Here is a 24046-nt window from a genome sequence, read left to right on the forward strand (position 1 = left end):
CACCCACACTGCACATTCACGAGGCACTTGTCCCTTTGACTTCTCACCCTTGCAGAGCCCCCTCCCTCTTTACAAATGACGAAACCAAGGCTCGGGAGCTAAGTGGAGAGAGGACAGTTCACTCTGAGGCTCCCAGGGCTGGGTCTTTCTTTCACCCCCTGCTGCTTGTTGGTTTAGAAGAGGTGTCTTGAGTTGGGGGCCCTGGGGAATTTGAGAGAAAGAGAAGGTGGTCAGGGGCAGGTGGACTCTGCTCTCCAGGGACTCTTATTCGGTGAGGGGACAGCCCGGTCAAACTCAGCGGATCCCTGGGAGACGGAAGGCTGAGCTTGTCTGTCCTCGAGGGCTGATGGGGAAGCCACAGAGCAGGCTTGGCTCCCCCTCCCAGGTCAGCACCGCCGTCCTCGTCGCTGTCACCGTCGTTGTTGTTGTTATTATTATTAAATGGCAGCAGTGCAGTGGGCCCTGCCGGGGACAGCTGCTGGCACACAGCTGCTGGCACACAGGAATCTTTTTTCTGAAGGTGGGCGGCAGGATCCACCCCCAGGGCCAGCCCTGGACCAGCCAGGGGGTGTGGCCGCCGGCTGTGAAGGGAGCAGGGCGGTGACACTCTCCCGTCTCCGCCTCTTTCCAGACCAATTTCAGGTCGTGCCTCTGCAGTTTTCCAAGGACCTGGATGCTCACAACCCCAACACCCCCGAGTGGAGGGAAGACGTCGGCCTCGTGGTATCCCGGCTCCTCTCCAAGGTACCCGGCCCAGCCATGGCAGAGCCGCCGCCCTTCTTATGCGTTGTGGGTACCCCGGGGAAGTGGGGGGCAGGGGCCAGAGTCCTCAGGGAAGGGGACAGGGGGAACGGGCAGGCTGCCCTGCGTCCTAATTATCTGTCCTTTGGGTCCGCCAACAACGGTGCTTGGAAGCCACTTAGGATCCTTTCACCTGGCCCTGGGGGACACGGGGTGGGAGCATCCTCATGTGGGGGAGGGGCAGGGCTGCATGCTCCATGCACATCTAGTGAGCACCGGCTGTTTGCACGAGACGCGGTTGCCCTCCTCCAATGGTCCAGAATCTCTTTAAAGTGATTCTCATTTACTCACTGCTGGATATGGGAGACAGAGAGATAAGTCTCTGTGATGTCTACCATCAGGGAACTCACAGAAGACAAAGGCAGGGTGGGCATGGGGCACTTGAGGCCCCTGACCCCTCAGTGGGAGAAAGCCCAGCTTCCTAGAGTCATCCATGGTTGTCCCAGGCTGACGCTCACCACGGCCATGCCTCCCTTTGGCCCATTAAGAATTCGGGTAGTATTGTCTTGGGCACTGAAGGGTGAATAGGAGTTTGCCAGATGAATGTGCATGGAGTGGGACTTCCAGGAAGCAGAGCTTTGTGGGTTGAGGGAGCTGCGTGGTCAGAAGCCCTGACACCTGGGAGGACAGTACGCGAGGGAGGGGCCTGCTCACCTGCAGGCAGTAGGAGAGTTGAGCTGAAGGAGGGCAGCCCTGGGCAAGCGGAGGCTGTGGTGAGGGTGGGAGGCGAAAGGCTGAGGGCCCAGGAGGGCAGGGATGCGGGAGGTGGACGATGATGCCAAAGGATGCTGGGGCTACCCCCATGCCGGGCAGGGGTCAAGAACGGCCAAGACTCGGACAGGTCACACGGGGAGGCGGTGTGACCGCGGGGGCCGTGGAGCACGGCTGGGACAGAGGAGGCACGCTGGCGCATCAGGGTGGCTCTCTGTGTCCCCGCAGGAGACCAGCATCCCTGAGGAGCTGATGGTGACGGTGGTGAAGCCAGGGCTGCCCACCTTGGCCGACCTGCACGTGCTCCTGCCCCCTCCCAGGCCTACAAGGAAGAGGAGCCTCACCAGTGACAAGGTACCTCCCGCGGCCACTGGGCCGGGTACGCCCCGCACAGCGTAGGGTCTGAGGGTGATACCCGACAAACACGGGGACCTCAGTCACTCTTCATCACATAAAGGCTTATCTCTCACCGATCACTGTCCCTCCTCCCCCTTGTGGCTACCCCTGGGTCACGATGGTGGAGGAGTTGGGGGACCAGGGCACCAGGCCGGACCAGCCCCCAAGGGGCATGCGCCAATTTCACTCCCATTTCTTTGGCTGGACCTGGTCGCCCCACCCCAGCCTCACTGCGAGGGGTGAGCACCACCCAGGGGACTCTGGGACCTGGTTTCAGGACACCCAACTAGGACTGGGACTGAGAGGTGAAAGGGAAGCCCTTCACGCCTTCCAGGGCAGCTGTAACTCCACAACAAGCAGGCAGTGACGAGCGTGGATGAGGATGTGGAGAAACTTGGCCCCTGTTCACTGCTGAGATGGAACGGAAAGTGGTGCAGCTGCCGTACAAACTGTCTGGCAGAGCTTCAGATACGATGTTACCATATAACACGGCAGCTCCACCCCCCCAGGGATGCACCAAAGAGAAGTAAAAATGCGTGTCTCACACACACACTCATGCATGAGTGCCCGCGAACCAAAAGGGGAAGCAGCCCACATGCCCACCCGCAGACGACTGGGCGAGGAGGAGGCAGCCCAGACGCACAGCAGAACAGACGACTAGGCGAGGAGGCAGTCCAGACGCACAGTGGAACATTACTCAGCCATGAACAGGAGCAACATTCTGATCCAAGCAATGAACAGGAGCGACATTCTGATCCAGGCTGCAACTCGGGTGAACCCAAGCACGAAGCAAAGTAAAAGAAGACGGTCACAAAAAGCCACTGATTGTGTGATTCCATTTATATGAAACGTCCAAATCGGCAAATCCACAGAGACAACACAGGAGTGGTTGCCAGGGCCTGGGGGGGCAGGGGGGTGACTGCTGGTGGGGGCAGGGTTTGCTTTGGGAGGATAGAAAGGTTCCTTTGGGAGGAGCTAAATGGTAGTAGTGGTCGCATGGCTGTGAATATACTAAAAACCACTGAATGGTACACTTTACAAAAGTAAATATCTCAGAAAAAAAAAAAGAATCAGAACCGCAGCCAAGCTCTGGATTAGTCGCGGGCACTGATGCCCACGCAGACGGTCTGGAGAGAGTGACCAGTTCTGAGGCGGGGCTGCAGCACGGCCCGCAGGACCCCTGAGGGTGGGTGGTAGTGCCCATTTTACAGACGAGGGAAGCGGGGCTCAGTGAGACCCCTGCCAGGAAGCATAGTGCGGGCACAGTGCCCACCCCCTCTCTGGCTGCAGAGCCGTGCTCCAGCCATGCCCAGGCGGCCTCTGGGTGGACCCTTGACTGTGCCAGCCTGACCCACAGCCCTTCCCGAAGGGCAGCTGCGTCTGAACCCGGGGCTCCCAGCCACGCCTGAGCCCTGATGATAGGTGTCTCCAGATGTTGGTCAGCAGCCGGTTGAGAGGCATTGACCCATTTCTCAGATGAGGATCTGAGAGTAGAGGCTGGGTGAAGGTTGGGGAAGACTGCAGGGGTCCTGGCTGCCAGCACTGGGCTCAGAGGCTGCACCCACTTGGGGCACTTTAGACTGAGGGTTGGAAGGAAAGGAGGTGGGGGTACTCCCCCCATTGTGCTGAGTGCTCAGCGTAAACCGTGGGGTACTGCCCCCATTCCCTCTTGAGAAACCTGTATGCAGGTCAGGAAGCAACATTTAGAACTGGACATGGAACAACAGATTGATTCCGAATAGGGAAAGGAGTACATCAAGGCTCTACATTGTCACCCTGATTATTTAACTTATATGCAGAATACATCACGAGAAACGCTGGGCTGGAGGAAGCACAAGCTGGAATCAAGATTGCCGCGAGAAATATCAATAACCTCAGATATGCAGATGACACCACCCTTATGGCAGAAAGTGAAGAAGAACTAAAGACCCTCTTGATGAAAGTGAATGAGGAGAGTGAAAAAGTTGGCTTAAAGTTCAACATTCAGAAAACGAAGATCATGGCATCCAGTCCCATCACTTCACGGCAAATAGATGGGGAAACAGTGGAAACAGTGAGAGACTTTATTTTTTGGGCTCCAAAATCATTGCAGATGGTGACTGCAATCATGAAATTAAGATGCTTACTCCTTGGAAGGAAAGTTATGACCAACCTAGACAGCATATTAAAAAGTAGAGACATTCTTTAGACAACAAAGTTCCATCTAAGCAAGGCTAGGTTTTTCCAGTAGTTACGTATGAATGTGAGATTTGGACTATAAAGAAAGCTGAGCACCGAAGAATTGATACTTTTGAACTGTGATGTTGGAGAAGACTCTTGAGAGTCCCTTGGACTGCAAGGAGATCCAACCAGTCCATCCTAAAGGAAACCAGTCCTGAATATTCATTGGAAGGATTGATGCTGAAGCTGAAACTCCAATACTTTGGCCACCTGATGGTTAGAGCTGACTCATTGGAAAAGACCCCGATGCTGGGAAAGACTGAGGGCAGGAGGAAAAGGGGACGGCAGATGATGAGATGGTTGGATGGCATCACCATCTCAATGGACATGAGTTTGAGTAAACTCTGGGAGTTGGTGATGGACAGGGAAGCCTGGCGTGCTGCAGTCCTTGGGGTCACAGAGTCAGACATGACTGAGTGACTGAACTGAACTTCTCTCACTGTGCTGAGTGCTCAGAGTAAACCACGTGCCCAATGTCAGGGAGAAGCCTTAGCCGCACACCCGTCCACCGCCAGCAGCCAATCCTGCGGAGCCTGCTGTGTGCAGAGCTCAGGGCTTGGGGCACCACACGAGATGCTCGTATGAATCCTCATGATGACCTGAGGACAGAGAGGTGTCGAGAGCCTGGGGCATGGCTGGGAGCCCCGGGTTCAGACGCGGCTGCCCTTCCGGATGGGCTGTGGCGGCACAGTCAAGGGTCCACCCAGAGGCAGCCCAGGCGTGGCTCTGCAGCCAGAGCGGGGGTGGGCACCATGCCCACGCTGTGCTTCCTGGCTGGGGTCTCACTGAGCCCTGCTTCCCTCGTCTGTAAAATGGGTGCTACCACTCACCCACAGGGGTGCTGCGGGCCGTGCTGCAGCCCTGCCTCAGTGCTGGTCACTCTCTCCAGACCGTCTGCATGGGCACTGGTGCCCGCGACTAGTCCAGAGCTTGGCTAAGGTTCTGATTCTTTTTTCTTTGAGATAACGTTTACTTTTGTAAAGTGTACCATTCAGTGATTTTTGGTATATTCACAGCCATGCAACCACTATTCCCAACTCCTCCCAAAGGAACCTTTCATTCTCCCAAAGGAAACCTGCCCCCACCAGCAGTCACCCCCCTCCAGCCCCTGGCAACCACTCCTGTGTTGGCATCTTTCTATTCTCAGTTCAAGGGGCAGAACCAGGTGCTTCCCAGATCCTCCAGGTGGGGAGCTGTGTAAGCAACAGGCCAACCCAGCACCCTCATTCTGTGAACAAGAGCGGAGTCCCAGAGGCCAAAACGCCGCTCAGCGAGGCTCGGCCAGAGTCCCCAGGGAACGTCCCCCCCACTCCAGAGGCCCTGGGAGCGATGCCACAGGACCCCCATCCCTGGGGGCCTCCTTCCCCAGCACCTCTGCCCCCACCTGTGCAGAAGGGTGACACCTGACACCCATGTGGGCTGATTGAGTCCCTTCCAAACCCCAGAAATTCCCCGCTTGTGAATTTCCAAACCAGTAGGGTGCCCCAGAGGCCCACTGCCCATCCCCCACCCCACAGTCTTGCAACACCACCCCTGGGAGTTCTCTGCCTCAGGTGAGGGGTCACTCGCCTGCCAGGGTCACCTGCCCTGACCCTGCTTTGTCCTCTTCTTGGTCTTCCACCTCCAAGAAGCCTCCTCTGATTACTTCTGGGGTCGGGGGCCTCCTGGACATCCCTGGATTACCACACTCCATGGTCCCAACTAAAACCAGAGCTCTCTGAGGGCAGGGCCACACTTGGATCACCTTGTGTCCCATCAGAGGTTCTTGGTCAGAGTTGGTTGGTGGCTAGCATTCCCATTTTACAGATGGGGTGACTGAGGCCCAGAGAGGCACAGGGACCCTCCCCTAGCCCCCTGACCATGGAGGGTCAGGGCGGACAACCGCCCAGCTCCTCCGCTCCCCCTGCTGGGACCCTGAAGACTCCCCCTCACTCCCCCGCTCTGTGCTTTCAGAGGCTCACGGCCATCCAGCAGGTGCTGAATGCACAGAAGATCAGCTTCCTCCTGCGCGGCGGGGTCCGGGTCGTGGTGGCCGTGAGGGACGTGGACACGGGTGAGGCCCGGGCCAGGCTTGCCTCTGCAAGGTGGGACGGGCGGGCGTCTAGGCCCCTCAGACGATGCTGGCTGCTGTGTACACTGGGGGCAGAGGGGGCCCCTCTGCTCACCACATATCCCTCCTGGCCGGGTGGTTGTCTTCAGTTAAATCCTGGTCAGCCTTGCTGCCCTCCCCCGTGGACGCGCACGGAGCTCTTGCTTTAATTTACATCATTTAGGGTCTCAGATAGGGCTTCCCAGGTGGTGCCAGTGGTAAAGAACCTGCCTGCCAGTGCAGGAGACGTAAGAGACCTGGGTTCGATCCCTGAGTCAGGAAGGCCACCTGGAGGAGGGCATGGCACCCCGCTCCAGTACTCTTGCCTGGAGAATCCCTTGGACAGACGAGCCCGGCAGACTACAGTCCATGGGGTCACAGAGTCGGACCCAACGGAAGCAACTGAGCATAGACGCAGGGTCTCAGATGCACTCTGCCCCCACGCCCACCACGGACTGTCCTCCCCGCTCTGGGGCAAGAATCTTGGCAGGAGCCCAGGGGCCACTTTCTGCTCTGTGAAGACGCATGTCCACACCAGCATCGGTCTGGACGGAGCTGTGTCCACTTTCTAGGGGGGGAAGACCAGGGCCGGGATTTACCCAGTGGCGTCCCAGGTTCCGGGGGCAGCCGCTGCCCACTCTGAGCGCTCACAGGCCGTTTTGCCCACAGATTCCCCGAGCCTGGGAAGTGGAGGCGGCTACTGGGCAGTGGCGATCCTCTTCGTCAGCGGGCTCTTCGCTGTTGGGGCCTTCATCCTGTACAAGTTCAAAAGGCAAGGCCACCTGGCCTCCCTGGGCTCCCGGGGCAAGCAGAGGGGACCCGAGGGCCACGGGGGGCTGGGACTGTGGCCTTGATGGGCCGAGGGACAGGGAGGGGGCCTCGTCGGGACCTGCACACTGGTCCTGAGTCATCTCAGTCCCTGAGGGCAGCCGGCCACTGACAAGCCAGGGAGCATCTTCCACCCAATCCCCGCCTCTGCTCCACACACCCATTTTACAGATGAGGAAACCCAGGCTCAGAGAGGTCAAGCGATTGTCCCAGAGCAACATAGCTGAGGAGTGAGGATCTGACCCCAGGTCGTGTCCTCTACCACCCATGCTCCCTACAGCGCTCATCCACCCTTCCCTCCACGAGCTTGAGCCAGAGCTGCCCTGTGCCAGGCGCCCCATGGCAAGTGGGGGAGGGTGGGCTCCAGCTTCTTCCCGGGAGAAGTCAGGGTTGGGTAGTGATACCCAGGGTGGGAGCAGGCAGGGGCTTGGGATGAGGCTGGGTGGGTGGCAAGCTCAGTGTGCGGTCATCAGAGGGGCTGTGGTGCCTCCTCCCCTCTGACCTTGATCCTCATCTGTAAAATGGGTTTAATAGCCCACAGTGCTAGGATTATTCATGGGCACCCTCAGAGGGGCTGGAGAATCTGGTCTTACCCGGATACGGGGCCCGGGGATGGACACAAAGGCCAGAGAGTGTCGCCAGACTCATGCCCTGCAAATGCAGCTGAGAGCCGACCCCCGCGTTTCACCCCATCTGGCTGGTTCGGCTCCAGTGGCCTCAGGGTCTCCTCGCTCAGGGTCACCATTGGGAACAGTCTGGAGACACCCTGACCCTCTGGCTCCTGCTCCTTGGAGGCCAAGGGTCCCTCCTGCAGCCCAGGACTCTGCTGGGTCTCTGTCCTCCAGGACCATTCACACTGGGCGACCCACTCTCCCGACCTGCGGGGCAGCCCAGACGGTCAGCCTCCCAGACCAGCTCACCATCCAGCCTGCGGCTCCGGCCAGTCTCTTCCCCTCCCTGGGCCTCAGTTTCCTCATCTGTAAAAGGGGACTAATCAGGAGGGAGGCAGGAGAAAGGGAAGAAGAGGTGGGCAGGTGCAGAGGCAGGGCCCTGTCACCTGCAGACATTGTCCTGAGCACGTCTCCCTTCTTACCGCGATGTGTTTAGTTGGGACCTTGTGAAAACCGCCCAGCCCTGGCCTGGCTGAGGCAGGCTGTTCGTGGGTGAGTCCCGAGAGGCTGCAGAGAGGACGGGTGAGACGCTGCCTCCCAGGTCAGAGCTGTGCTGGAGGCACCGGCTGGACTCGGGGTTTGGGCCCCCATCTCCTTCTCTTTCCCCTCGGACCTTAGTCGGGGCGAATTTGGGCTTTTCCCAGGGTAACCCACTCCAGTACACCTGCCTGGAGGATCCCACGGACAGAGGAGCCTGGCGGGCTACAGCCCATAAGGTCGCAAAGAGTCGGACATGACTGAAGTGACTGCCCACAAATGAAGGGCTCCTGAGAACCGCAGGGTGGCAGGAGTTGCCTGGGCAGCAGATGGCAGGCCTGGCAGGTCAGGCATGAAAGGGGCAGGGTTCTGGTCTCTGTAACTTGCCGTCTTCAGACCCCCCGAGGCCCAGAGTGCAGCTCCCACGAGTTGCTCCAGGTTTACGGTGCCCAGTGTAAACGGTCCCGAAGGCACCTTGTCTCCAGAGGAGCGGAGGTGGGGAAGGGAAGACCTTGAGCCCAGCCCAGGAGCTGGCCCCAGGAGAGGCGAGGGCGTGACCCCTGGGCTCCCCCAGCGCTCTCAGGGCTTATTTCTGAATCAATCATGGGAGGGTGGTTACCATGGAAACCGTGGACATAGCACAGTTCTGGGGGTGAGCGCGCCCCCAGAGCACTGGCGTCCACCTGGGGAAGAGAGCACAACAGGTAGGCAGAGATGCCCCGTTTGTCCGGACGCTCTGAGCTTTGTGGGGAGCTGGACTTCCTGGCTGGCGCGGCTGTCAGCCTGGGCCGGGCCTGCCTGCATAACAAGCAGCTCCTAAGTCTCAGAGGCTCTCAGTCACCGAGTGCTGTAGTCCCCTGGGGCCCGACATGACCCAACCCGCCCAGGGGCCTGAATGTGCATCCTGCCATCTCAGTATTTCCAGAGAACTGCTGCTGTTGGCGAACTGCCTTTGGTGGCTCTGAGGAAGCCCACCCTCCCACTGAGCCTCAGTTTCCTCATCTGTAAAGTGGAACCATGCACCCTTTGGAGTTTTGCTGCAACTAAGTGGGTGTCACACACGAAGGAGCCAGGCCCAGGGCCCTGAGCCTAGTCCCAGCTGAGGCAGAGGGGGGCTGTGCCCTCCATCTCCTTTCCCTCTGCCCTGGAGAGGACAGGCAGTAGAGGATACCCCAGGGCCTGGGCAGGGCTCGGCAAACACCTCTCGGAGCCTGTCAGCATCACATGCCTTGTGGAAACACACGCCTGCCGACCTGATCAGAACCTGGAGGTGATGGGTGACAGGGACCTGAAAGAGATAAAGAAACACCCTCTCCCTGCAGCACGCCTCAGGGGAGACAGATGGACGGTCCTCGCTGGGGCAGAGGCAAACCCAGAGCTGTGGGAGCTCACAGGACGGAGGGCTTCCTGGAGGAGGTGGCTTGGCCCAGAGGTGGCACAGGGGGGCTTCCTGGAGGAGATGGCGTGGCGCAGAGGTGGCGCAGGAGGCAGACCCAGGAGCGATGAGAGCACTGCACAGAAGGGTGGGCTGGGGGCCTCCAGGGACAGGCGTCCCAGGCAGAGCCCTGATCTCCCCGCCCCTCCATCCCCTGCCTTGCAGGAAACGCCCTGGCAGGACCGTGTATGCCCAGATGCACAACGAGAAGGAGCAGGAAATGACGAGCCCCGTGAGCCACAGCCAGGGCGTGCGGAGCACCACCCAGGGGGAGGAGTTCATAGAGGATGAGCTCCACCCACAGGCTCTAGGTAACGCCCGCCCCCAACACCCCCTCCGCCGGAGCCCCACCGCCACTACCGCCAGGCCTGGGGCGGGCGGGCCCTACCCTGGGTCCTCTCCTGACAGGTGATGGCAGGAGTCCCCCGGGGCTGCCAGTGGACTCCGACCCCAGACGCCTGTCCCCACAGTCCCCTGAGGGGTGGGGCAGACAGGAGCGCTGGCTTCCATGGCGAAGCTGCTGTGTTCTGGGAGGTCCCGGGGTCCTCTCCCCGCGGTCACCCCCTCCACGCTCCCGGCATCCCTCTCGTCACTGGGATGACGATGCCCTGGGCCGTGCGCACATGGACATAACTACCTATGCACAGCCCTTTACAGTTTGCACAGCGTCTCTGTTTCGTGACCCCATTGCCTCCCCCCCGCCCCATGGCCAGCGGGAGGACGGAGCAGCTGCCCACTTAGTGGCCTCCTCTGGGGATGGGGTCTGTGTTGACCTCCGGTTCTCTCCTGGGGCCTGAGCCGGCATTCATGGGCTGAGCCCCACCACCTCGAAGCTTCTGCCGGTGATAACGCAGCAGCCGGCTCAGCCCGCTGCACTGTCCACCCAGCGCCCGCCTGCGGCCTTTGCGCCGCAGAGACCAGGGAGGGGACAGCCTGGCCATCACCGCTGCCCTTTGGTTCTGACTCTGTGGTTGAGGTGACCACGGTCTGTCCATCTTTGGGGGAGACACACACTCTGATGGGACAGCAGGCCCCATCCACACTCCCTCCTCAACCCATGGGGAGACTGAGGCCCGGGAGTCCCGCCCGAATACTGGCGCCGCCCACCCGGCTGCGTGAGCGCTGAGTGCTCCAGGCCACGTGAATGCTGAGTGCTCCCAGCTGCAGGACCGATGAGTGCTCCAGCCGGCATCGCTTCCTCCATAGCCCAGCAGGGGCGCTTCTTTTCAGAGCTGAGACCTGGACTGGCCCCGGGCCAGGGCCACACAGCTGGTGGGGAAGGGGCTGGAGTCCAGGCCCTGGGGCCCCAGCTACCCCGACCCTTAACAGTCGCTCTGCACCCCACCTGCGCTGCACGCGCCGCCCCTGGGGTGCTGTTACGTCCCCAGTGGGGTCCGAGGAAGCTGCCACCTGGGGGGGGGGGGGTGTCATCGCTGCGCTTTTATCCCCTCAACCTGTATCTGCCCTGTCCCTGGGACTGTGGGAGGCGGAATCGCGGTCCCCACCTTTTAAACGGCTAGAAGTGAGGTTCAGAGAGGGGACGTCTCCCACCCAGGCGGCCCAGTGGACAGGTGGCTGACCTTGGACCCAAAGCCCCGGGCCGGCTCACGACCCCGTGGCCCCCACGGCCCCGCTGGAACCTCTGGGCCGCTCAGTCTCGATGCGCCCGGGAGGTGGGGGCTCCAGGCAGCCAGCGGCCACGCCTCTGCTCCCCGGGGGTCTCAGGACGCGGCCCGCCCGTGCGTTTCTGACGGTGCCCTGTGCCTTTCTCTCTCCCGCCGCCGCCCGGGGCCTCGCCGGGCCGCCCTGCAGCGGCCCCTGCCCGGGGGGGACAGAGCCCCGCCTACCTCCCCCTGCTGCCGATGCCGGGGCCGGCCCCCCTGCAGGTCAGTGGGGGCGGTGGGGGCGGGTGGCGGGCGCGGCCTCACCCCCGAGGCCCCCTGGGTCCACTGCTTTGCCGGCACCGGGAGACCCGCCCTCAGTCACCCGCCCACCCCACCGCCTCCGCACCCGCGTCCAGGCACGACCCGCACGGCGGGAGGAAGCTCGGGATGCCTGCACGTCGGCGGAGCCGCACGCACCTCGCCCGCACCGCGCACGCGCACCGCCGCCCCCGGCCCACGCCGCTGGGCCGGCCGCGCGCTCACGCCGGTCTCTCCTCCAGGGAACCACTCGGGCGTGGTCCTGAGCGTCAGCTCCCGGGAGATGCACAGCTACCTGGTGAGCTGAGGCCGCGGCGGCCGCGCCGGGAACGCTCTCCTCTCCGCCGCGTCATCCCCCGCGGAGGGCCCAGGACCACACGCGCCCCTCGGCACGGGGTGGGACCCGCACCCCCGCGGAGACCTCGGGAAAGCCTCCTCCTCCTCCCGCCGCGTCCACGCCAGCCTACAGCTGTTCCCGCTCCGTCCAGCTCAAGCCCGCCCCGCCCCGGCCCCCAACTCTGGACACTGTCAGCCCACACCCCGTCACTCCGGCGAGGAGGCCTGACTTATAGGCGAGGCCGGGCCCCCTGAGGCTGGGGGGTGAGCCTGCCGGACTCTCAGAAGCGCAGACCCCCCACCCAACCCCCTCCGCCTCCATCACCTGCACCGTGGGCTCCTGTCCCCCAGAGGAACACCGAGCCACCGCTTTTTTCCGCGGAACCCCCAGGAGGGCAGCTTCCACCGCTCACATGGCCGTCCCTCTGCGGGGGGTCGTGCACACCCCCTCCAGAATCAAGAAAGCCTGCTGCGGGCCCCGCCCCACCCCCGAGGCCGCCCTCCGTGCTCCCCTTCCTCTTTTTAACCTGCAGAGATAATGTAAATACCTCTCTAGGTAGCCATTTGCGGTTTTTTTTTGGGGGGGAGGTTGTTCTCTTTTTATTGCCAGGCAGTAGCCCCCGTTCTTGGGAACCCCCTTGCCGAAAGCCCAGGAATTCTCCGCCCCCACTGGCAGCCTTCTCTCCTGCCCCCCGCCCCCAAAAAGCAAAGCTCCCCCAGCCCCGCCCTTCAAGGGCTCCAGCGCCCCCACCCCCGGCCGGCCCACGTGCAGGCTTCCTGCCCGGGATTGGCCTCGAGACAGATGCCCAGTGCTTTGCGATTCCTCATTCCTAGAGGGAGCCGCGTAGAGACCCAGGAACCAGGAGCAATTAGAAAGGCAGAGCGTGAAGGGCCGACAAGTGGTGCCCGCCTCGTCTTAAAGACAGAGCCGCTGAGGCCCAGAGAGGGAGTGGCTGCCCCAGGGTCACACACAGCAAGGGGGCCACAGAGGTGCCCCGGGAGCCAGCCCCCCTCCCCTCCCCCCACCGCTTCCCAGACAGTTCGACCCTCCTCCTCACCGATGCCTAGAGTCAGGGACGCCAGGAGCATCTAGGGGCGGGGTTTCACCTTTTGCCTTGAAACTGGAAGTCAGCGTCCCCTCCCCGCCACCACCATGGGCTCTTGGTGGCCAGACCGTCCTCCCAGAGGTGGGGACACCCCAGATCCCAGGCTAGGACCCCGCTGGCCCCGAGGAGGAGTCCAGGATGAAGCCCGGGGCGGTGGGAAGACTTAGCCCGCTTCCGCAGAAAAGAAAGGCGGCCTGCGGAGGGTCATCCGCACCCCCAGAGCAGCTCCCACTCGCGGGAGGGGGGACCCTGGTGTCCAACCCCATGTGTCGCAAATGGGGTCTGAGATCGGCTCAGAAGGGGTCACTGTAAGTCGCGTGGCGGGCGGCAGAGGCGCCCCTCCCCCCACTGCGGCCCACCCGGCTGAGCTGCGGGCCGCAGAGCTGGCCATGCCAGGGTCCTCCACACCCTCCTCGGGGAAGTGCGGGAGTTGTGGGGTGCTGCGGGGAGAGGCTGGGTTCTCGAGGTGTCTGCCTCCGCCAGCCTGTCTGCTGTCTCCAAAGACCCCTTAGGGAATCCCGCGTCCTGCCATACACCCCCAACCGGCCTGTGAGCCTCATTGCAGGGTCAGACACCTTCAGCGCCGGCCAGGTCCCAGGTCAAGGTCAACAGGGAGCCCCTGGACGCAGCTCAGCAGTGCCTCTGGGTGACAACGCGCCTGTGACCTCCTGACCCTCAGCTGCATTGTCTTGCTGATGGGATAGGGCTTCCCTTTAGCGATTTGTGTTCTCCTATTTTATGTCATCATCTCTATGAAGAGCGTTTTGGGTGTGGACCCAAGAGCCTGGGAATAAGTTGGCATCTATAACCGAATACGTTTCCGTCCCCATAACCGTGTAGATCCACACGTAGATCTGGGTTTATCTGGTTCCACGTTTTGAGGTCCTGCGTCTTTGCCGTACAGGTATGCGCGGGCCCTCGGGAAGAGCCGGCTGGGCTTGGACCGCTAACGTCTCATTCAGCTGGATCGAGCCCACACTTCTATATGCACATAACAGAGATGCGATAAATTCTTTCTTATTTTTCCTTTTTAAAAATCAATAAATCATTTGTGATGCTTTTAACAAAGATTAAATGCGTACGATCGGTGTTTGCCTTATTATGAAGCTATTTGTCAACATTTCCGTAAACACACACCCAGGGCCCCAGGACTGTGGTGCCACGGAGGCTGGGGCAGGCCAGGGGTCCCTGCACTTTGGGGGGGAGGGTGCCGTGACATTGGCTATCTCGGTCACTGGACCCGGATGTGCCACCTGCAAAGCAGTGATGCCACCACCCCCTCACATGGGTCGCCTCACTTCTCCCCCAGCGGCCAGCGAGGGGCCCTGGAACATGCTCCGTTTGCCCAGTGAGGTGCAGAGGCCAGGGGTTGAGGCCTGGAGGTGCACCGCAGCTGAACGAAGCCCCTTGTCCCTGAAATGCCCCCCACTTGTTTCTGAGGAGACTGAGGAGCCAGGAGTGGATAGAGGAAGCCCTGATGTGGTCAGATCACCACATCCATGCACATGCACACTCAGACACACACAGACACACATTGATATGCTTGCACACAGAGACAACACACGCAGCTTTCACTCAGACTCACAGACACACCCCCTTCCTTCTCTGGACCACAGTACATGGAGTTCAGTGTCGTCCACATCCTCAAAGCCTTCTGGCCAGATCTCGTGCACCCTGGGACCAGGGCTGGAGCCCTGAGTGAACAGGACACGCCCCTGGGGCCCAAAGGAGACCCCGGGCCTGTGGGGACACTGACAATGATTGCAGGGCCCAAGCCGGAGGGGAGGGCCGGGGGCCCTGTGGGAGGCAGGTCTCCAGGACGAGGAAGAAGTGGACCCATGCGAAGCAGGCCAGAGCCGGGGCCATGCAGGGCGGGGGAGCCGAGAGGAGTGTGTGTGTGTGTGTGAGAGTGTGTGCATGTGTATCTGTGTGCAGGCTAGGGCCGGGGCCATACAGGGCAGGGGACTCCGAGAGGACACTGTGGGTGTGTGTATATGTGACTGTGTGTGTGTCTATGCACGTGAATGTCTGTATATGCCTGCATTTGTATCTGTGTGTGCATATATTTGTGTGTGTGCTTGTGTTTGCACTTCTTTGTGTCTGTGTGTGTGTATGCATGTGTGGGTCTGTGTGTGTGTCTGTGTCTGTGTGTATGCATGTGTGGGTCTGTGTGTATATTTGTGTCTGTGTGTGTATGCATGTGTGGGTCCGTGTGTGTATCTGTGTCTGTGTGTGTATGTGTGGGTCCGTGTGTGTATCTGTGTCTGTGTGTATGTATGTGTGGGTCCGTGTGTGTATCTGTGTCTGTGTATGTATGTGTGGGCCTGTGCGTGTATTTGTGTCTGTGTGTGTGTATGTATGTGTGGGTCCGTGTGTGTATCTGTGTCTGTGTGTGTATGTATGTGTGGGTCCGTGTGTGTATCTGTGTCTGTGTGTATGTATGTGTGGGTCCGTGTGTGTATCTGTCTGTGTGTGTGTATGCATGTGTGGGTCTGTGCGTGTATTTGTGTCTGTGTGTGTGTATGTATGTGTGGGTCCGTGTGTGTATCTGTGTCTGTGTGTGTATGCATGTGTGGGTCCGTGTGTGTATCTGTCTGTGTGTGTGTATGCATGTGTGGGTCCGTGTGTGTATTTGTGTCTGTGTGTGTGTATGCATGTGTGGGTCCGTGTGTGTATTTGTGTCTGTGTGTATGTATGTGTGGGTCCGTGTATGTATCTGTGTGTGTGTGTATGTATGTGTGGGTCTGTGCGTGTATTTGTGTCTGTGTGTGTGTATGTATGTGTGGGTCCGTGTGTGTATCTGTGTCTGTGTGTGTGTATGTATGTGTGGGTCCGTGTGTGTATCTGTGTCTGTGTGTGTGTGTATGTATGTGTGGGTCCGTGTGTGTATCTGTCTGTGTGTGTGTATGTATGTGTGGGTCCGTGTGTGTCTGTGTCTGTGTCTGTGTGTATGCATGTGTGGGTCTGTGTATCTGTGTCTGTGTGTGTGTATGCATGTGTGGGTCCGTGTGTGTATCTGTGTCTGTGTGTGTGTATGTATGTGTGGGTCCGTGTGTGTATCTGTGTCTGTGTGTGTGTATGTATGTGTGGGTCCGTGTGTGTATCTGTGTCTGTGTGTGTGTATGTATGTGTGGGTCCATGTGTGTATCTGTCTGTGTGTGTGTATGTATGTGTGGGTCCGTGTGTGTCTGTGTCTGTGTCTGTGTGTATGCATGTGTGGGTCTGTGTATCTGTGTCTGTGTGTGTGTATGCATGTGTGGGTCCGTGTGTGTATCTGTGTCTGTGTGTGTGTATGTATGTGTGGGTCCGTGTGTGTATCTGTGTCTGTGTGTGTGTATGTATGTGTGGGTCCGTGTGTGTATCTGTCTGTGTGTGTGTATGTATGTGTGGGTCTGTGTATCTGTGTCTGTGTGTGTGTATGCATGTGTGGGTCCGTGTGTGTATCTGTGTCTGTGTGTGTGTATGTATGTGTGGGTCCGTGTGTGTATCTGTGTCTGTGTATGTGTGTATGTATGTGTGGGTCCGTGTGTGTATCTGTGTCTGTGTGTGTGTGTATGTATGTGTGTGTCCGTGTGTGTATCTGTGTCTGTGTGTGTGTGTATGCATGTGTGGGTCTGTGTGTGTATCTGTGTCTGCGTGTGTGTGTATGTGAATGTGTGTCTGTGCCTGTATTTGCATCTGTGTGTGATGTGCACTGTGCGAGGAGAGACAGAGACAGGGGACTCGAGGGCTGGCACCCACGGCGCACGAGCAGGTCTTCTCCGTGTGCGTGTGCCAGGCAACCCTCCCTGCTCTGCTGGCCGATCGCGATCCCCAGCTCTCGGCGTGCACGGCTTGTCGGGGGCCTCCCCCGGGAGAGGCCGGCGGGTGTGACTAGACGTGTGCAGCTCCCGTGTCGATCCATCTGGAGCCCCTTCCTGAACAGAGGGCCTGGCGGGGTTGCAGGGGAGTTGTGCGGGCCCACAGCCCCCGGGACGGCCCCGGGCACAGCCAGGGGCAGCCTCCTGCTCAGACTAAGAGGACACAAGCGCGCCCCGTGGCGGCTATGAAGTGCGGGCGCTGTGACCACACCTGGGCTCCTGTGGCCCTGCAGGCCCGCGTGTCCCCTGTCCACAGGCTGGCAGAGAAAGTCAATTTTAGCCCAAATAAGAGGTGTGGCTCTAACGCTCCAGCGAAGCCCCAAATTCCAGGTGGACTCGAGTTGACTGTGACCGGAGACACCAAGCCTGGCGTCCAGAGTCACCAGGGGGCCACGAACCGCGGAGGGACAGACAGAAGCATGCAGAGTCACCGACAAAGCAGAATCAGGGGAAAAATTCTTCCTCGAGGATCTGCTGTGCTTGTCCCTCCGGCTCAGTTGGTAAGACTGTCGGCCGGTCCCCGCGGGAACCCAACCAGCTTTACATCATCAACAGCAAAGTGTCACTTCCAAGGACTTGGAGGCCACCTTCCCGACCAGGGGGTGAGGGGTGGAAGGGGGTGCAGCTGCAGGGCCAGCGAGCGACTCAGAGGAGCAGCCCCTACCCAGGTGGGATCCCCGAGAAGGGACGATCACCTCCTTCCTCAGCAGCAAGGCCCAGGACCCCCTCGAAGACACTCTGGCATGTGGCAACACGTCCCCCAGGAGGCACAGAGGCTGCTGTCAAGACCAACAGCCATTCTGGTGGGGACTCAGGGTCAGGACCCCTTCGAGAAGGACCCCACGGAGCTGAGAGAGGGCACAGCGGCCCCAACCCCTGGCCCCAGCCAGGCGCACGCTGCAAGGTGGGCCTTCCCACCCTCCCACGTCTGACACAGACAGCGTCACCAGTGGCTGGCCAGGCCTCGGCCACAGAGCTGAGAGCAGTCGCGATCACAGCTGGACACGGACTGGCCGGCACTGACCTTGTGCCTCCAGGCTGAGCTCGGGGGCGGCTCCCACCTGGGACCCACTTCCAGACCTGGTCACTGAGCTGCCCGATCACAGTGCCCCTGCTGTGTCCAGCCACAGGGGGGTCCTCAGCAGCTCCCTTTGTCTTGAAGGGGCAGGGGGGACCCTGGGGGCGGTGAGCAGCCTCTGTGTGACACTGCTGTTGACTCAGCAGGACCAGCAGGAGGAGGAAGCCCCCTCCGACCTCCGAGCTCAGCAGCAAAGAAAGTGGCCAGATGCGCCCACCCTGCTAACGTGGTGGGGGCCGGGGTGGGGGGTCTTGGGCAGCTGCCCCTGCCCCTGCTCATCCCGATTCCATTTGGTGTGAAACCGTCACACAAGTCTCGGGCTGCAGAAATGATCACCCCGCGCTGCTGGGGTGACCCACTGGGATGTGCTGACTAGCGTGGGCCCAGCCACTCCCGGCCACGCCTCTCCTGGCCGCGCATGGCCCACCCCCCAGGGCCTCATCTCCACAACCTGGGCCTGTGAGGCCCAGGGGACTTTGCAGCTCCTCGAGCTCAGAGTTGCCAGTTGCAGGCCGTATGTGCACCAGCCCAGGCGTTTTAATGGCCCGTGCCCATGACCCCCTGGCATTGGTGTGATGCTATGATGAGGTTGCTAATCTCCAACAGTACTAGCTCAGCAGACGGCACTTTATTCCAAAATCTGCCCTGGCTCTGCACGGGGACACAGGACCACGCGCGTGGTTTGCAGCTCACAGATTACGGCCCCGGTGCTTGGCCCTGTCAGCGGTCCAGCAGGATCCACCTGCCGCCATCAGAACCACGAGCCAAGGTGACCTCAGGGATGACGGCAGCTCCCACTCTGTCTCTGCCGTGTATCAGGTCCAAGGCAGGTGCTTCCCGCACACAGCCGCGAACCAGGCTGGCAGCAAGCCCGGAGACAGGTGCCAACACCCCCGCCCCAGAGTCAGGGGCAGCAAGGCATAAAGCAATGTAGAGCTGGGGTTCAGCCCAACATCACCGGGCAGCCCAGGCCCTCTGCTAACCACAGCGCTTCTGCAGGCAGGGGGAGGCCCCTGTGTCCTATGTGAAGGGTGCTTCGGAGCGGGGCTGGGTCAGCCGTGCAGGGACTGCCCACATGGTGAGTCACAGGGCCAGACTGCAGGCAGGCGTGAGAACAGAGGCCTCCTGGGAGCCAGCTGAGGGACTCACGGGAGGTGAGGCACTGGACAGCCAAAGTACAGAATAGCGTGTTCTAGAATTTCCTGGCAACTCAAGGGCAGAGAGCCGGGGCAGCAGCTAGGGCAGTGTGCGGACGGGAATGAGTTAACAGACCTGGAGAGACAGAAAATGCAGGAGGGAGAGCAGGGGATGCCGGGCAGCCAGGCCTTAAGGGGTGAAGGGCCAGGAGCCTGAGTGTGAGCAGAGGGTCAGATCAGGGAGTGGGGACTCCTGGCCCTGGGGAACAGAAGGGCTCAGAAGCACCTCGGTTGGAAGCTTCTCTTCCAGGGGCTCCACGTCCTCAGGGAAGTTACAAGTGAGGTCATCCTCAAAAGTGAGAAGAGGGAAGGGAGCCAGGGAAACAGGAGGAGGTGTGAAGTTTTATCAGAACAGTGAGAAAGTAGTTTGGCTAAGGAAGGTGTTAAAATCGCCAGCAGGGTGGAGGTCTCACGGGAGGTCGGTGTCACAGCGTTCCGTGGAGACCTTCCGGTGTAGCTCTGTATCTCCAAGCCACAGGCCACTGCTCGGAACAGAGCCACCAAGGTGACCTCAGGCTACAAAATGGCTGCAGCAGCTCCAGCCTGGACATCTTCCTCTCATAAAGTCCAGATGCTCTGGTCAGGCCACATGGACATCCCAGGAGGAACCCCGATATAGCTCACTGTCTTAATCCTCAGCCACGTGGTACTCTACTTTCAAGCAGGAGGTGGAGTCACCCCATGTCCCAAGCAGGAGGTGGGGTCACCACACATCCCAAGCAGGAGGTGGGGTCACCTCACATCCCTGCATTTGGGCCAGAACCACCACAGAAAGCTGATGATGATGCCAACTCAATGCTCAGCCTGCAGTCCTCACCTCAGATGGAGGTCAGTTCCCGAGGGGCACCGCGGTGATGGTCGGCTAGACGCTCACGATTTGTCTGGGGCAACATCACACTGCCTTCAGGATTAATGTGCAAAAGGAGGGTTCCCCCAGCAGCTGAGAACGCAGTGAGGGGAGACAGGACAAGGCTCCTGAAATGGAAAACGCTTGGTCTGGAGGGAGTGCTCTTCATTTGAGGATAGATAACGGGAAAGAAATACAACCACAGCCTCCAGGGGTCCAAAGAACAATCCTGCTTCTGAGACCGCTGGAGGGCTGCCTTGCAGGTTCAGAGAGAAGCATGGTTGGTGCACAAGAGCTTATTAAAGGAAGCTGGGGGAAATTTTAGAGACTGTATGCGTCGTGTCTCAGTGTGAAATGTCAGAAGATGTGGCCTTTTTGAGACCAGACAGAAGAGATACAGGCTGAGGAGGAGGGGACGCCACTGGAGGGAGGTGAGGCAGGAGAGTGAAAAGGGAGGAGCGGAATTAGCATCTATTTGCATTGAAAGTAATAAAGAGCAGAAGGCAGAAGAGCAGATTACCTCTCTCTAAAAATAACAGGAATGAGGAAGAGAGTCTATAAATGCCTTGTAGGAGATGGAGAGAGCTCTCCCATTCAACACAGGCTTCCTTGGGAATTAGGGCACACAAGCCAAGCTGGAGAAAGTCACAACCTGCGAGTTAAAAGGCCCTCGCAGCATCAGGACAAAGTCCATCCTGTAAGGTCAGGAATTGAACCAAAAGATTAAACAGTCTTACAAAGCCTACACAAAACACGCACAATACTTACCAGGAGGGGGATGGGCAGGACTGAGGCTGGGAGGCAAATAGAGGGACTGTGCTGACTGGGCTCAGTCTGAGTGTGAGTCATTTGTATAGAAAGTAGAAGGGTTCACATAGATTTGAAAGCATTCAAAACTGTAAGATCTGGGCACCTTTCACAGGAAAAATACCCCCAAAGACATCTTTCTATCAACCAAGGATTGGTTGGCCACCTGATGCAAAGAGCTGACTCATCTGAAAAGACCCTGATGCTGGGAAAGATTGAAGGCGGGAGGAGAAAGGGACGACAGAGAATGAGATGGTTGGATGGCATCACCGACTGGATGGAGGTGAGTTTGAGTAAACTCTGGGAGTTGGTGATGGACAGGGAGGCCTGGTGTGCTGCAGTCCATGGGGTTGCAAAGAGTCGGACACGACTGAACTGAACTGAAGAGGTGGTTCAAAAGCCAGCGCCCCCCGGTGGGCACTTTCGGAGGCAGGTGGGGCTGGCGGCCGCCTCCGGACCAGGTAAACGGTTCAGGGTAGCAGATGTGCAGACAGAGGAGAGCAAGAAGCTGCAAGATTCCTGAGCACTTCCCTGAGGCCTGAGGCTTGGTGTGGACTTAAGGACAGTTGCAGGGTGGGATCTGGCGTTCAGACTGGCTCTGTGCCTTCTGCTTTTGGCGTCGAGATGGGAGTGACCCACGGGGTGGCGTGGCATCGCTGTCTTTGTTCCGCCATCCCACGTGCCTGACTGTCATCCACCTCACCCACGGCATCACTCATGTCCCCGTGGAAGGTGTCCTGAGAAGCTGGGGCAGAGGTGTGATCTGGCCAAGAAGAGGCAGGGGTGAAGATTCAGACAGATCTGGGCGCCGTCCTCTGGGGAGGCGGCTACAGGTAGCGTGTGATGGACGCGCGGTTGGAGGCATTTTGTTTGCTGCCGTAGTCTCGGGCGGCTGCTGGGAACTTTCAAGCAGTTCCTGAGAGTCAAGCAGCTTCTGGTCAAGTTCTCCAGAGCTGCCCGATTTCATGCCAAAGACCGAGGCATTTCAAAGACGGTTCCCGACTTGCTCGTCACCAGCCCGCGGTCACGCACGCCTCCAGCACCCTTTCTGAAACCCCCTGTGTCTGCAGTGTCCAGAGCAGCTGGTCACCTGCGTCCCACCAAGGCGTGGAGAGGACCTGCTCTTTTCTCCCCACCAGACCCGACCAGCATGATTGAAGGTGCTGGCGTTCTGGAGGAGGAGAAGCCAGCCTCCCTGGCCGCTTAGAAAGAGCTGGAGCATTTGCCTAGACCTGTGAGGGCAGCTGCTTCCTGCCAGGTGGGAGCAACTTCACCAATAGGCATAGAACAAAAAGAGTCACCTGCCTCCCAGGTACTGGGTGGTTCAGTCGCTAAATGAAATGAACACAATGAAGGTTAGTCACTCTTGTCGTGTCCGACCCTTTGCGACCCCGTGGACTCAAGCTCACCAGGCTCCTCTATCCATGGAATTCACCAGGCAAGAATACTGGAGTGGGTTGCCATTTCCTCCTCCAGGGGGTCTTCCCAACCCAGGGATAGAACCCAGGTCTCCTGCATTGCAGGCAGACTCCTAACCACCATGAAGGTGTCCAACTCTTTGTGACCATATGAACTGCAGCACACCAGGCCTCCTTGCCCTTCACTATCTTCCTGAATCGGTGATGCCATCCAACCTGCTCATCCTCTGTCATCCCCTTCTTCTCCTGCCCTCAATCTTTCCCAGCATCAGGGTCTTTTCCAGTGAGTTGGCTCTTCGAATCAGGTGGCCAAAGTACTGGAGCTTCAGCTTCAACATCAGTCCTTCTAATGAATATTCAGGACAGATTCCCTTTAGGATGGACTGGTTGGATCTCCTTGCAGTCCAAGGGACTCTCAAGAGTCTTCTCTAACACCACAGTTCAAAGGCATCAATTCTTCGGCGCTCAGCTTTCTTTATAGTCCAACTCTCACATCCATACATGACCACTGGAAAAACCATAGCCTTGACTAGATGGACCTTTGTTGACAAAGTGACAGCTCTGCTTTTGAACAGCTTGGAAGCCATGCGTGTTTCACAGGAAGTGGTGCAGCGGCACGGGCAGCGGCAGGGTGCTCACCGCCGGCTCTCAGGTGGGAAAACTCCGGAGAACTGGGCGGGGCTGTGGGCGGAGTCCCTGCCCCGCGACTCCCAGGTCCCGGATGGCCGGACAGCCTGCAGTTCCTCTGGGGCCCTAAGATTGCTTTGTTTACTGTTTTAGGAGGAAGAGGACTTTTGATGGAGTCTGTGTGTGTGTGTGGGGGGGGGGCGCTGGGGGGGGGGTCCCTGCCCTGGGAACCACTGGGTCTGGAAACCAGGAGGAGATGCTTCCTGTGGCCCCGGACGGTATCCCCAGCACTGTCAGGAACCAGGGGAAGGATCACAGCTGAAACCCTCTGACCCAGGCAGAGGCCGAAGCTCCACCAAACATCTCAACCCCCGAACCCCAGTTCTGGCAGGGGGGCCTCCATGGCACTGGGGATCCCCAGGAACCTGCCTGGGGTGGGAGCCAGCATCCACCACCCCGAGAGTGTGCAGCCTCCCCACCCATCCCCAGCACAGCCTCTGCCTGCGTGCTGCGTCGCACCCGTGGGGAGGTTGGGGGCGAAGCCCCTTACAGGCCCAGCTTGGCATCAGGTGTCACGGCTGCAAGCTCCCTGGGCTCTGGGGGCTCCGGGTGTGTGACTGTCTAGACCTGGGAGGTGGCAGCAACGCTCCCCACTGTCGCGGTGACTCAAGTCAGTCTTGAACCACCAGGCCCAGCGTGTGTTTATGGCTTGATCCACAGAGGTCAGCTTGAGAACTGAGTGGCATGTCCGTGACCCCGAACCTAGGGACACCGGGATCAGCGAGCCACACTGAACATCTCCTGGGCTCTCCTCCTCCAGAGTTGCCTTCATCCGGCCCAGGTTCGGGGGAGATGGCTCCCGTTCTTAGCGGCCAACACAGAGCTTTTCAAGAAACACCCCCTGGGCCGTAAACCCCCATCCTCCCAGGGTTGGTGTGGGAGTGTCCCCAGGGACCCCAGGGTCCCCTGATGCAGAGAGGTGGGGATGGGTCCTTGGTGCCTCCCACGGAGGGCTGGTGCCTGTCACCACCAGAAGACGGGGCAGGGTGGGTGTGTCTTCGTGGCATCTCAGACTTATAATTACGTGTTTATTAGCGAGGTCGCCCGGGTCACACACACGCCCATCACTGGCTGCAGTGAGGGGCCGGTGCTGACAGTTACGTTATAGAGTTCTGCGTCTCCAGGGCCCCAGGCGCCATAGGGGTTTCAGTAAACCGTCCC

At 59.5% G+C, this 24046-nt stretch overlaps 1 protein-coding gene across 2 annotated transcripts in view; it reads left to right on the plus strand.

Moving 5' to 3' along the window:
- The window catches only part of SORCS2 (sortilin related VPS10 domain containing receptor 2), a 489434-nt gene extending 475361 nt beyond the window's left edge, over positions 1-14073 (plus strand). Inside the window, exons 22-28 of one of the 2 annotated variants that reach the window (XM_042251675.2) lie at positions 632-744; positions 1741-1866; positions 6082-6181; positions 6887-6989; positions 9794-9939; positions 11441-11514; positions 11793-14073. In XM_042251675.2, the coding sequence (XP_042107609.1) occupies positions 632-744; positions 1741-1866; positions 6082-6181; positions 6887-6989; positions 9794-9939; positions 11441-11514; positions 11793-11816 (686 nt within the window). In that variant the 3' untranslated portion in view covers positions 11817-14073. The remainder of the gene's footprint in view (positions 1-631; positions 745-1740; positions 1867-6081; positions 6182-6886; positions 6990-9793; positions 9940-11440; positions 11515-11792) is intronic. The other variant, XM_027971238.3, reaches the window with a different exon arrangement.
- Positions 14074-24046: the final 9973 nt, after the last annotated feature.

Source organism: Ovis aries, chromosome 6 (assembly GCF_016772045.2).
Source record: "Ovis aries strain OAR_USU_Benz2616 breed Rambouillet chromosome 6, ARS-UI_Ramb_v3.0, whole genome shotgun sequence".
NCBI lineage: Eukaryota > Metazoa > Chordata > Mammalia > Artiodactyla > Bovidae > Ovis > Ovis aries.